The following is a 14,752-nucleotide window of genomic DNA, read 5'->3' on the forward strand; positions in this document are numbered from 1 at the left end:
CATTTTGATGAAGTCCAATTTCACATCTCAGTGTTGACATTTATTGTCTTCATTCATTCACTTTGAAATCTTCCCAATTCTTGTTATGACAAATGGTTTTTGATTGTAATCAGGACACTTTCATGTTATGTAATGAGACTCTGAATCTCATTTAAATCTTCTGTTTTAACTGGCTTTTTGTGGTACCACTCTGTCAGGGGAGAGGGGGGTGGGCACAACCTCAGTACTGTCAGTGGAGCACTTGTTATGGCTCAGTGGAGGTAGGAGTTCCAGGACTCCACATGGTCCCCACTGACCCTGTTATGGGGCCTCACGACCACCGGGCAACAGTGGAAGTCCCAACTCTCTAGTAGAACCTCCTCTGACACATGCCAGCAGGAAGGGGAGGGGCACCTCTATCCTGCTGAGTGGGGGTGGGAGTCCAGATTCCCCGCATGGCCTCCAACAATACCATGGGGGCAGGGAGCTTCTTACCAGCCAGCAGGGATGAAAGTCACAACTTCCTACTTGACCTTCTCTGACACCACACTGCTGAAGGAGTTAGGGGGCTGCACTACAGCCCGGAGGGGGTGGAAGTCCAGGCTCTCACTGGTTCTTTGCTGGTGAGGGTGGGGATAGGGCTACAGTTTTTTTCTGTGCTGTTTGGCTGGAGTAGAGCAGCTATTGTCTAAAAGTTTTCTATCTTGCTAGACCTAAGCTTCTATTCTTTTCCTGGACCTAAGCTTAGAGAGAATAGGCTTTTATTGGAACTTAAAAAAAAAAAATCTGTGTCCACTGGCCTTTCCTGGTTACCTGCATCTTCAGCTTCAAGTCTGGGATATAGGAGGCAAAAAGAAAACCCAGGGAGGTCACTCCTGTGTCAATACTCAGGTCCCAAGGTCCCTAGCTGGTCTGCCTTCTCTCTATGTTTCAGAATCTTCTTATATTTGTTTTATATAAAATGTCCAGGGTTTTAGTTTTACTTAGCAGGAGGAATATAGAAAAGAACATCTATTCCATCTTCCCAGAAATAGAAATCTGCATCTTTAACAGAACATTTTGATGACCTTAAGTCTAGTTCACTTCCTCATTTTTCAGAGGAGAAACTGAGGCTGCAGCTAGATGACGTACGTATCTCACCAGTGATGGAATAGCGAGTCAGAGGTACAGAAGCCAGGACTCACGTCTCCTCACTCCAGTCCTCCAGTCGGATGCCGTTACCATGACAGCATGGCTCCTCCCCCTTCGTGCCCGGGTATCTGACCTCCTCTACAGACGCCAGCTGCAGCCAGCTCCCCTCCTCCTGGCATTCACACGTGGCTCTAGAATGTTGCTTGTCCACTCGAGAAAGTCTTCTTTCTCTAAGCAGACTCTGGGTACTCTGAGGGCAGAGACCAGGCCACATGGCTCTCAGGGCAGAGACCAGGCCACATGGCTCATACTGTTTACAGAGTGGGCTCAATGAATAGTTGCCGACTGCTCTCCCTATAAAAGTCAATCATCAATATTGTTTGGTAAGTGTTGTATCCTGGTTCCTCCAGGTGAGCTGGAGCCAGAAGTCACTTCGAGGATGGGGACAGATGGCATCTTCTGGAAAAGAGAGGCTCACACCCTGGGAGCAGCAGAAGTACACAGATCATGCCGTGTTCAGTTTTGGGAGGCTTATGAAGAGGAAATATAGTCTATGCTTATGGTGCTCCCAGAAAAGTAACCCAGGATGGGACAGGATGTGGGAAGCAGTGTGTCATGTCCCAGACTTCTCAGCACTGTGGTTTAAGTGCCCATCTCTCCCCCCGCCCACTCTACCCTCCACATACACAGAGACTGCACCCATTGCCTTCACCATCCCGATTCCTGGTTCCTAGCACGGTGGCTGGCACACGGGCCCTCAACGATGACGTGCTGGTTGGATCAATGGATGAAAGAACAAATAAATAATCAAAGGAATAAACGAACCACGACAAAAGGAAGTAGCTGCAGGAATGAGGATGCTTAGCTTAGAAAGCAGGCTTGCCATGGCAGACGGTGGGGGAGAGGCTAAATAGCCATGGACAAAAGGGATCAAACTAAAGCCACCAGCTGGAGTCATGAAGAGGTGGTCTGGGCTGAACCAAAGACCGACATTGTTATCAGTGGAGCTGCCTCACATGCTCTGAGGTGCCTCGTGAAGCAGTGAGTTCTCCTTTTCTGGAAACGTCCAGCAGCTCAGTGGCCTCATGAAGCAGGGGGATCCTGCATTGCAGGGAGTTGGATCAGGTGACCTCTGAGCTTCTTCTCATCCTGAGAGCCCACATCTTCAGGGTTCACTGGAGAGCTGCCTAGCTCTGGATTTAATGTGGTAAAGGAGATAAGGGGGGGAGGAAGTCAGCCACAGCCCCTGTTGAGTTCCCACTAGAAGTGGAGCACGTGACAGTCATTCTAGCCAGTCACCAACCAGTTCTGGTTTCCCTGGTCCAAGCGTATAGTAGGATGATCCTATTTAGTGTGTTTATGGTTGGGTGGGGTCACGTGACTAGTTCTGGGCAACAAGCTAAGAGTGGAAGTGACGTGTGTTACATTTAGGTTGGAGTGTTGAATTGCCTCCGGTCCTCTTTTCCCTCTGCCATGACAACTGGTGAAAATGGCAACTGCTCCACCAAGCTGGGTCCTAAATGGGTGGCTTAAAGTTACTAAGATTCAGAGCTGTTTGTTACTGCAGCATTTCCTAGGCTATCCTGACTGATACAGGGGGACAGAACTTACCTGTAAGGAACGACAGAGAAAATACAAGCCATGCAAGGTACACAAATGCGTGGGGTTGGACAGCAGCTCCAGCAACTCAGCGGGGTGTACAGACACCCCCTCCCCCACCACTCTGGTAAAACCCAGCACTAACCAACGACTCCAGCTCTGCCCGCTCCTCCTCCCTAACATCCCAGCATCATGGCCAACTTCAAGTCTCTGCTAACACCGTTTCTTCTCTCTTCCCTTCCATCTGGTCAGACATCCTACCCATTCCTGAAGGCACAGATCGAGTCTCATGTCCTGCAAGCCATCTCCCTACCCGCAGAGAGCAACAGGGCCATGCCTTGGAATGACTGCAGTGTCTGTGGTCAGGGCATCTCTTTGGGGGTCTTATCGTGTATGCCTTTAGTCTGTTTCATGTTCACTAGCCTCTGCTCTACAAACAGGTAGTGAGCCCAAAGGCTCCAGCTCATATGTGAGCCAAGCTCACAGCAGGTGGTCAATAAATGCTGAGTGAACAGAGAGCAGTGTCATGAACATACACATGATATTTCTTAATTATTCAGAGAAGCTGATTAAAAATCTGGGCAGTTTGACTCAGATATCATTTGTACTGAGTTTTTAGATTGGCTCTGAACCAGATACAATAATTCCTCAAGGGCAGCAAGATGACTGGCAGAAAACTCCTTCTACCCTTTTCTGTGGGCCAGAGGTAAGCAGTGCATTTGAGGCTCACCTCTGCCTACCATCTGTCATCTCTTGGGTCAGAGTCAATGTTGACACATAGGATATACCTAACCTGCAGGTTGGCACAGGCATCAGGGTATGTGGGGGGAACAGTAGAGAAATCAGGAAAATCCAGACCTGCTGATTTTAGCAGCTGTTTGGACCCACTTCATGGAGACACAGAATATAAACAGTGAAAGATGTTTCCAGAGAGGCTCAGAGAAGTCTGTGTAGTCCAATGCCTCATTTTGTGGAAGAGGCATTGGAGTGCACGCCACACCTGGGTCAACATCTGGTTCTTCTGAACCCTGGAACAAGGCTCTTTTCACTCTCTCCTGATGCTTCGATTTGCTACCGGGCATCACGGGTGGAAGAAGGGAGTGCCCTTCTCTCCTCACTCCAGGGAGTGTGGGATCACAGCCTGTCAGCCAGGACTCAGGACACCATTTCTGACACATCCCCACCTTTCCCAGGGCTTTGCATGAACCTGTCTGGTAAGATGTGGGCTCATCAGGTTCCCAGCAAAGATCCCATCACTTGCTCAATAGCCAACACCGTGGGCCAACAAGTCCTTCGGTCAGGAAGTCCTTCTCAAGGTCTAATCAGAGGCACTGTTGCTGTCAGGCACATCAATTTCCTTTCCTTGGCATTTCTGTGCTGATGGAGAAGACCTGTTTGCTCCTGACTCCACATAACCTTTCACATGCCTTCAGCTTCCTTCCCTGAATGCTAAGTCCTGGGCTGGCACCTGGGATGTCGTCTAAATGCAGTGGGCTGCACTCTCTCATTTCAGGTGCCTTCCTCTAAATCATCTCCGGGCACCTCCCCTGTTACAATAAGAAGGTGGAAACTGTATTCCGACCTCCTGAGTAAATGACTAGGTGGTGGACGAGCTCTCTTGGAAAGATGCTGCCAGGATGCCAAACAGTCCCCAGTACAGCCGAGTCCTGACTACAGGCAGTTAACGGGCCTCTTCAGGACTACATGGAGCCCATTTTTTGTTCTGGACTCTCTGAGCCCCCTCCTCCCATCTCATGGGACTCTACCTACCCTGGCTTACCTCTACGTTGTGCCTCTGAAAGGGTTCAGAGAAGGCAAGGGTTGTTTTGGTTTTAAACATTAATTAAAACAACAAAAATAATCCCAGTGCATGACTAATCCCCAGATGGTGCCTGCACCCAGCTCCTCATGCAGTGCATGGTCTGTGACTCACCACACAGCCTCCTGGGCAGAACGCAGCACCTCAGCACCCTCCTGTGGGCCCCACTGTCCTGGGCACACGTGCCCAAGGTGGGGCAGTCAGGGAAAGTGCTAGAGCAGCCACCCCAGTCTCAATCTAGCCTCAGTTTCCTCCTGAAATTCTTCCCAGGGGTGAATGTGGGATAGTAGAGCTGCCCCATCATCCCAATGACTTCCAAAAGCTCAGCAAAGTTGGTGTGTCCAGAGGAACAGGACCTGCTAGGGAATGACTACATAGACTGGGTCTGAGCCATCTCAGGTATCATTATTGAGCACCTACTGTGTGCAAGGCCCTAGGCTGGTGGGGGGGGGGCAGTCAGGGATGTAAAGGGAGCCCTGGCGGCGCCCAGCTCAAGGCCCACCAGCAGGCTGAGGGGGCAGGCAGATGTACATACGGAATGTCCTGAACACACCACAGATTAGTGTGCGGGTGAGGGTGTCTGCCTCGTTGAGAGGGTGCAGTGAGGAGGCCAGTGGGTGCTTATATGAGCTGGTCCAGCGCTCCTACATCTGGTGGACCAGGCTGAAGGGCCTTGAAGGCTGTATGGGCAGCGGCATCCCGTCAGAGCTGCCCCCAGCTAAGGCACTCTTCAGCTGGCAGCTCCCGGTTTCCCCTCCATCAGGGGGCCGCTCCAGGGCAGGGTGGGCAGGAGCAGCTGTCTCCGGTAAGTTGTGGGGCTTTCCTTACGTCACTCAAGGGATGCTGACCAGCTTTGATCCCCCCACCGGAGGGCATCAGAAGATGGCTGCTTCACGGACTTCCCTGGCGGCCCAGTGGTTAAGACTCTGCGCTTCCACTGCAGGGGGCGAGGGTTCCATCCCTGGTCGGGGAGCTAAGATCCCACATGTCGTGCGGACAAAAAATTTAAAAAATTTTTAACTTTTAAAAAAAGATGGCTGCTTCTTGAGGGGACACCAGAGGTTCCTGGAGATGAAGCCCAGGGTGGGTGTGCCCACTGGCAGGAATGTGGACGTGGACGTGAGCCAGCATGGGCTATGGGACAAGGGCAACACCCCAGAGAGGGCAGAGCATGAGAAAGAAGGAGGCTGTCCCAGCACTGTTGAGCTGCCATGCCAGCCCTGAACACCCTCCCAGGAGGGTGGCGAGAGAGAAGGAGACTTCCATCTTGTTTACACCACTCTATTGTTCGTACCCTAATTAACTGAGTTACCAATGTCTACAAGCAGGCCTTTCATCACCGAACCAAGGTGATGACCTCAGGAGACCTCATTTCAATCCTGCCTCTCCGTGCAGTGCGGGTACAGCGTCCGGGGCCTTCCGGGAGTGCCAGCCCGATGCCACCTCCTCTGCTCGGCCTGCCCGAGTGCCTTACCTCTGGGCCACCTGAGGTCTGGCCACGCCGTGCACACTGTGTCTCCTGTCCTGCACTGGGCATTCTTTTACACATTATCTTGTCCTTCAGGGGCCATGCTCCAGGCCACTACAAACACTCCCTGGCAGAAGAATCTATGAAAAATCCCTCTGCAAACACCCTGAACTCTTGGGCCCGCTGAGCTTTCCTCGGCTCTAAGCAGCTTCTCACGGCACAGGGTGCGACCTCACCAGGACTCAGGCGGAGCAGGCTTCCCGCTTCCCCCGGCTGGCTCGCCGCATGGGGACACCGCGGGCTCTGAATCCAGAACGCACAAGGCACGTGGCACGTGGGGCTGAGGCCGTGGCTGTCCCCCGGTGCCCCGGCTACTCTTCCGCTTCTTGGAAGCAGATGTCTCCCCCTTCCTCCCTCTGAGATGATCAGACAGACTACACGGGGGCGGTGGGAGTGCCAATGGCCCCATGGCCTGTAGGAAACCCCTACTATGAAGCCCTCGTGCTCCGGGCACATCGGGGAAGTAAAGCGGGTTTACATCCTGAGAGCCCGCCTCCCCCTTCCTGGGGCTCTTCCCCTATAATGGACTTATGCTCAGTTCCACCTGCCAAGAAAGGACCTAACATGAGCCTTTTACAATTTCTTCTTTAAGTTCAGTTGCATTTCATTTTGCATTTCATTCAGCCCCTGCTTACCCCAAGCCGACTGTTCAGCTGCTTCTAAGATGGGATTCAGGGTCAGCTGGTCTTCATGGTGCCAGGGTATCCCTTCCCACAAGCCCCTAGCCCTGGCCAACTCCCCACCCACCCTCCTCCAGGGGGTGAAACCAGCTGTGAAAGGACAGCTCAGAGTGAGACAGGCAGATGAGAAGCAAGTGGGAGGATATGCCATTCTCATCCCCCTGGAAACCTGTCCAGAGTGATGGGAAAATGGGACCAGAGAGAAAGGGTGGGGAGAGGGGACCCAGAAAAGAAGATAAAGGAGTGAGAACAAAAAGGAAGACTCTGGACGATTCCAGAACCAGACACCTACTGACTAAATAACAGAGAGCTGGTTTTTCAATCTCTCATTTACCAGCCTCTTACGTCCCCATCCAAGACTTTCAACCCTTCCCTGAAGCTCTCTCTCTGATTCTTGAGTCCCCAAATCCAAGTCCACCTTTGCTGCTGAAGAGTTAAGAGAATCTTCACGTAGGAAACCCCAGATAATTGGCAGACACTAGTGACAGTGCCCCTGATGTGTCAGGCCTTCGGCCAAGAGCTGGAGGGGTTTAGGGGGTATAAACAGAGTCCGTGACCAAGTACCAGCAGCCTAGTGGTGAGGACAAAAGACCTCCGTAGAAGGCTACCTACTACAGGAAGACAAGGTAAAGGGCCGATGAGGGGACAGGACAGGCAAAGACCTGCGTTCAAGTCCCAGCTTGGTCAGGTCATGGCACCTCCATGGACCCCAACTTCCCTGTCTGTAAATGGCACGGAGAAGCTGGAAGGACCCTCAGAAGCCACCGAGTCTCCTGGTTTTTGCATGAGGAAGCTGAGGACACAGAGAACTGCCGCCAAGTTTGTGGCAGAGCACCCCGCCCTGGCTTTATCACGGCCTCCTACTTAAGAATCAACGAAACACACACACAAGCATCTCGTCATGTGACAGGACTGTCCAGGGCAGCTGCCCCGACACACACACCCCATGGTATAGCGAAGCCCTACAGCCTAAGAAAGATCTGGAACTGAGGCCACTGCCCACCTTCCCTCACGACAGAATAGAGAAGAGTTGGTTTAATCAGCACCATGGACCGAAGTCAGGCACAAGCAAGTGGGCCCAGGCAATGTGTCAACACAGGTGCTTTGGAACTGGGAGCAAGGTACTGCTGAAGCCCATAACGCCTCCCTCATCTCTCTGGACAGGTGCAGTGGGAGGCTGGGCTGGGGGTCGGGGATAGACGGAGTTTTCAGTCTCTGATCCCACCATCTCTCGTGGGACGAGGTATCAGTAAGAACAGCTCGACAACCAGAGGGTGTACGGGACCTGGGGGTCACCAGGGACGGCTCTCAAAGAGCAGCTGCCTCCTTCCCTCGCGGCCACATGACCCGCACAGGGGCCCCCTCGGGATCTCACAGGGAAGCAGCAGGGGGAGAGGCAGCGGACTCCAGCCTGGTCCCAGGAAGCTGGTTGGCTTCCCGCACACCCACAGTCTGCCCCTCCAGGTCCTCTGCAAACCTGGAGCAGAAGCGATCTCCAGAGTGCCCCACCACCACCAAAACCCTAGGATCCATCATCATCGCTGATGTGCGAACCTCCAGTTCACTCATTTTACTGCTGTATAATATTCCACCGTAAGGATGTATCACAGATCACTCACTTTATTGCTCTATTACAGTACATTGTAAGGATATATCACGTATCGTTTATCTATTCTCCTCTCAACGGATCAGTAGTTGTTTACAGATGTTTGTTATTATAAATAATGCTGCTACTAAAAATAAATCTTATGAATCTATGTGTTCTGGGCAGGGAGGGCTTCACTGTGGGCTGGATATTCAGGGAGAACTTTCCAGAGGGCAGACTGCACCCTCCCCTGTCCCATTTCCCGCACTCTCACATCACCACCTCTCAGGAGCAGCATGGTGAACAGCCCAGGAACCCAGACAGACAAGACCACGATGACCCCCAGATGGAGCACGGAGCTGGCTTCCTACCTGCTGCAGGGGGGCTCGCCCTCGGGAGAAGGAATAGCTGCAGTCCAGCTGCTCACTGCAGTCTGCCGTCCACTGCAGGGGAGAAAGGAGTGGTCAGTGATGGCAGGACACACAGGCTCATACTCGCTCTGCCCTGGCCCCCCAGGCACAGCCCCGCCCTGCTGCAGTAGAGCCAGTATGCAATCCTGCTCAGCCATTTTCAGAGACAAATCTTTCTGTACCAGCAGGTCCCACTTGGCATCTCCCAGTGCCACATGGAGGTGACCCTTTGGCGTATGTGTGGGGAAGGCAAACTCATTTCCTGTCACCTAAGCCCACCAAAGTGATGAAGAGCCAGCTACAGTCCAAAGCCAACCAGACAGCACAGAGGGTAAATATGAGTTTTGAGAAACCAGCACCATGTTTGACCACCTAACCATGCTTCAGCCACACTAGTCAGGGTCAAGGTTGGAGCTAGAGGAGAGGCATGTGTGTGTGGTTCATCCCGTCCACCCAGCCCCGAAGTACGGTGGACCTGTGGACCGACAGGAGAGCATGGCATCGGGGGAGAGCCCCAGACTGGCCGTCAGAAGCCCAGTCCCACCACTGACCTCAGGGGTCTCATGTGCCCCAGAGTGTGATATGACAACTACCAGTGTGACAGTCCCCAAAGCCTGCCACATAAAGGGTCTCTGGGTCCTACCCTCCACCTACTGAATCACTCGCTGAGGGCAGCACCTGTCTTCTCCATTTTGACAAGCTTTCCAAGGGATGCACCAGAAGTTTGAGAGCCACTGAAATCCATGTAATCTCCCAGGCTTCACTTTGTCATCTATAAAATGGGGACAGCAAGGCTGGATGACTCTGCAAGGTTGAAATGAAGGGACTTTGTAAGCTACACAAAATCTATATATAGATATAAAGTAGTAGTAAGAGTGCAGCTCTTCCACGGTAATGTCCTATCTGTGTATATGGTGGTGCTTTTATTATTGTGTTAAATGTTAGGTAGGCTCTCCAGCTCACGTTGAACATTGATCTTGACCTACACCCTGTATGATTCATAAAAAGCAGAGGAGCCCAGTCTCTCTCTGTTTGACACACTAGTTCAAAACTGTGAGTGAGTGTGGATGGCTCAAAGCCATCACCGTCCTGGATTTGTGAAACCTTGGCTAGACACACCCTCCCGACTGGGGTTCAAGGGCATGACCTTTGTATAGGAAAGACATTTTATTACAATGCCGATGGTACAGGCTGGTACAAGTGTACTCTACAGCAGTGCTGGCCAACGAATAGGAACCGCAGACATAATTTTAAATGATCTAGTAGCCAGATTTAAAGAAGAAAAAAGAAAAAGGTAAAATTAAACTTAATAATGCATTTTATTTACCTCAATATATGTTTATCTCAATAGGTAATTGATATAAAAATGATCAATGAGATATTTTACATACTTCTCTCCATACTAAGGTTTTGAAATCTGCTTAAAGCATTTTCAATTTCAAGTACTCAAGAGCCACATGTGGCTAGTGGCTGCCCTATTGGACAGCACAGCTCAGCTCGAAGGAATTGGCAAAGGCAAGGTACCAGTCTCAAGAGAGTGTGCCCTCAGAGCCACTTCTTGCCCATCCCTGCTCTGTACTGCAGAGGGGCTGAACCCTGCAGACTCAGTTGGCTTCCAGCTGGGTTGGGCCAATGGGAGACAGGAAGAGAGAGAAGCCGCGGTGTTTCTCCCCCATCTCTCTATGCTTCAGGCAGCATTACCAGCAATGACTGGGTCTCCTTCAAGGCTCCAGCCTCACCAGATAGGCCCTCTGTGCACGACCCCTAACGCTGGGCTCTGGCAATACCATCTCCTCCCTTTGTGCCTCAGGCCTAGAGGTGGTAATGGCTTCCTGTGGTTGTTTAGTTTCTCAGCTCTTTTATTATCTGGGTAACCAATTCCCTGGGTTAAATTCCCTCTGTCTGGATATTTGTAGTCTCAAAGCATCTCTGCAAAGATATTTATTAAATTATAGGAGAAAAAAAGGGAAAAATGAGAAATCTATCAGTCACCACCTTAAACCAAGTGATCAAGGATAATATCATTTGTAATAAAACATATGACCACCGTGGACTTCCCAGCATAATGCCCTGAGAAGGGCCATGTCATTCCTGAGGTGTTCTTGCCAAAAATGCACAATCTCAATATGATCATGAGAGAATATCAGGCAACCCAAACTGATGAACTTTCCAAAAAATAAATGACCAATACTCTTCAAAAGTGTCAAGGTTGTAGGGATAAGAAAAGACCACGGGAGTGTCACAGGTTGGAGGAGAATAAGAAAGCATGACAATTAGATGCAAATTTGAATCTTGGAACAGAAAAAGGACATTAGTAGATAAACTGGTGATATTCAAATAAAGTCTCATTGTACCAATGTTAATTTCTTAGTTCTGATCATTGTACTATGGTTATGTAAGATATTCATATTAGGGGACAGGTACATGGGAACACCCTGTACTATTTTTGCACCTCTGCTATGAGTCAAAAGTAACTTCAAAATAAAAAGTAATCCAGGGACTTCCCTGGTGGTCCAGTGGTTAAGACTCTGTGCTTCCACCGAAGGGGGCGCGGGTTGGATCCCTGGTCAGGGAACTAAGATCTCACATGTCGCGTGGCACAGCCAAAAAAAAAAAAAAAAGTAATCCACATATGTGTTTATATATATATATTTGTAAACTATTTGAACTACTATAAAAACAATCCCTCTGCTTTACTGCTTTCTATACTTGAGTGGCTTCTCCTTTCCTGGTTGGAGACTGGCTGACAGTGGGGAGGATGGTCAAGGCACGCAGTGACTACTGGCCAGGAGAGAACTAGATCCTGCCCTTCTCGTCCCATCCCAGCACAGCCTTGCAGAGAAAGGCTTCCTCCAGTGGGGCATCCCAAACACTGCAACCCCAGCTGCGCACTGCTGACGTGACATCTCGCAGAGAGGTGACTTGAGGGTGGGCACACCTCCTCCTGGGGTCAGCGTGGTCCCCGCGTGGCCCCGGCAGGGCGGGGATGGGAAGCAACACGGGCTGCTCCTGACAAGTGGGCACAGAGGGGCAGCCGAGGCTTCGTGCACAGCCACGTGCCACCTCAGCCCCTTGGCTAGGCTTTCCCAGAGCGATTCCAAGCTCCGATGAGACTGCTGTGCTTGGTCAAAGGTCATCCTTAACTTTACACTGGCCGACCTTCCTGAGCACCTTTGGTGTGGGACCTGCCACCGGCGCTCCCTTCACAGGAGAGGTGAGATGTCCAGTAACAGTTAACGCGGGGAGGGGGAGGGGGAGGGGGAGGGGGAGGGCGAGGGCGAAGCTGAGAAGGGACAGTGTGTGCTCTCGGAGGGATTCCCTAGGCAAGGAAAGCACTTGAGGCCGGACCCCTGGAGAAGAGTGAGCCCAAGTGTGGACATGGCAGGGGAACACTGGCCAGCTCAGGGGTAGAGGGTAGCAAGCAGGACTCTCCCGCTAAGCGGTCAGAGACGCTTCCTGGGTGGAGTGAGGCCGAAGGCTTCTGTTAGGGGAGGGCGTCATCAGAGCTGTGTCAGAACAGGCTGAACTGGCCCGGAGTGTGGGTGTGGGGAACCCACTGGTCGGGAAGCTAGAGGCCGACATGCAGGTTTCCACCGGGAGAGCAGGCAGAGACAGAAATGAAGAAGTGGCTCTGAGGGCATCACACAGTTAAGCAGTGAACAGAGGGCTGATGTGTTTAGGAAAGCTAGCAAGATAGGAAAGTCCACAGAAACCCACCCCACAGAGCCAGCCATGGCCCCCAGGGAAAGCTTTTCGGGCAGGGAGTGTGGTCCAGCTGGGTCCTGCTTTCCTGACCCCCGGGGAGGAATTAAATGTGAGCCACTGCAGTTCTCCCAGGAAGTTGTACCACTGGGCCCGTGCGGCACCCAACCCCCCAGCCACATCCGCTCTCTGCTGCTGCCTGACCCTGCAAGCCCCTGGGAGCTCTCCCTTCCCTGTTCAAAGCTCCTCCCCGCTGCTGGGATTCCGATGCCCACGCTGTCTTCTCTCTCCTTAGGCTGCAGCCACCACCTCCTCCCTCCCCTCTGCCTTTTCTGAGCCACCGCCTAGAAAATTCTCCAGACACAGGCCTTCCAGGAACCTGTCCTTATCTGTACGAGATGATTCCAGAACAAGAGAAGGGCCCCCTTGGGGAGCAATCTCCTCGGCCCTGCCCCTGTGCCTGGTCCAGCCAGGGCATTTCTCCTTTGAGGTGAAGGGTTTACAGCTGGGAGCAAGTTCTCTGGGGGGTAAGGTGGCCCCTCCTGAAAAGGTCGTTGAACACAAAGAGGCAGGAAAAGTGGGAAATCTGTATGTACGGGAACAACGGACATGGAATTCACAATTGGGTCTTCACCATAACTGCTATAATTTATTTCTTAATTTAAAAAGATGAAACAAAGATGGCACAGGGTTAAGGTTTAACAAACAGGAGTACAGATGCTTAGTCTGTACTCAAAACAGGTGCTTATTCTATTATTCTCTGCTTCTATCGGTACACTTTAAATACTTCATGCTAAAAGAATTAAAATCTTATTATCAGTCATTTGCACCCCAGGATGGACAGTATTTTTGGAGCAGACTTGATGGAGGACAGAGGAAGCCACTGAAAGCTGAGGGCGGAGGAGCGAAAAGGGAAAAGCCCCAGGCTGGGGGAGGCTGAAAGTGCTAAGGATAAACCGCCCCCTTGGGTGGTGTCTAAAGTCCCCGGGGCTCGCCCTTCCAGACATCAAACTGTATCAGGGCCAGAGCCAAACCATCAGGCTGAATCAGCACAGGAGGAGAGGAAGAGATCAACTGATAAAACCACATCCATAAACAAACAGATGTGCAAATGGGAACTTAGTATGTGATAAGGACAATGTTTCACATCAGGGGAAAGGAGAGACCATCAATAAACACAAGGACTGAGACAACCAGCGAGCCAGCGAGGAAAAAATGACCCTAGAATCTGCCTCCCAGTACCGTGGACAACACATTCCAAGTCGGTTAAAATCCAAGATACAAGTTTTAAACTCCATCAAAGTCTAAAATTTTTTGTGACAAAAGAAATCACAAACACAATTAAAGACAAGTGAGAGGCCACTTGCAACATGTGTATCAAAGGACTCATCCCCAGAAAATACAAAGATTTCATTTAATCCAAGCACTATTCTAAGCCTGCTACTTACATTAACATTCACTCCACATAGATCCCAAGGCCCATGTATTACCCCCACTTTGCAAATATGGAATTTGAGGCATAGCATGGTTAAGTAACAGCCAGGGTTACACAGCCAAAAAGTAGCAGAACGAGTAAAGGGGATAAATAGGTATTAATTCAAAGAGCCAGTCAAAATGTTGGAAACTAACTCAATGTGATGTATGGTCTTGCATTAGATGTTGAACCAGAAATTTTTATTGTAGTAAAATATACATAATTTACCATTTTAAATATTTTTAAGTGTACAATTCAGTGGCATGAAGTACATTCACACTGCTGTACAACCATCACCACCATCCAGCACTCCAGCTCCATCCGTCTTCAGCACTTTTTCATCCCAAACTAAAACTGTCCCCCTCAAACACTAACTCCCCATCCCACCTCCTCCAAGCCCCTGATAACAACCATTCTGCTTTCATTCTCTATGAATTTGACTCCTCTACATGCCTCATAGAAGTGAGATCATACAGTACTTGTCCTTTTGTGCCTGGTTTATTTCTCTTGGCATAAAAGTCCTCAGGGTTCATCCATGTTGTAGCACGTGACAGGATTTCCTTTATTTTAAGCCTCAATGATATTCCTCTACGTATGGACCACATTTCGTCCATCCAATCATCCACTGATGGACACTGGGGTTGCTTCCACCTTTTGGCTATTGTGAATAATGTTGCTATGAACATGTTGTACAGGTATCAGGTCAAGCTCTTGCTTTCAGTTCTTTTGGGTATATACCCAGAAATAGAATTGCTGGATCATATAGAAATTCTATGTTTAATTTTTTGAGGAGCCTAGAATTTTTTTTTAACTTTTGCTATAAAGGATATTATTGAGAAAACTGG

The 14,752-nt window shown here is 50.5% G+C and overlaps 1 protein-coding gene across 12 annotated transcripts in view; it reads right to left on the reverse strand.

Moving 5' to 3' along the window:
- Positions 1 to 14,752, reverse strand: part of CTIF (cap binding complex dependent translation initiation factor) — a 303,940-nt gene that overhangs the window by 208,665 nt on the left and 80,523 nt on the right. For 11 of the 12 annotated variants that reach the window (XM_082416537.1, XM_082416530.1, XM_082416534.1 and 8 more), the window contains one exon: positions 8,693 to 8,764. The exons of the other annotated variant lie outside the window; for it this stretch is intronic. In XM_082416537.1, the coding sequence (XP_082272663.1) occupies positions 8,693 to 8,764 (72 nt within the window). The remainder of the gene's footprint in view (positions 1 to 8,692; positions 8,765 to 14,752) is intronic. 12 annotated transcript variants of the gene reach the window in all.

This window comes from Balaenoptera physalus (assembly GCF_965194825.1).
Source record: "Balaenoptera physalus genome assembly, chromosome: 12".
Taxonomy (NCBI): Eukaryota; Metazoa; Chordata; class Mammalia; order Artiodactyla; family Balaenopteridae; genus Balaenoptera; species Balaenoptera physalus.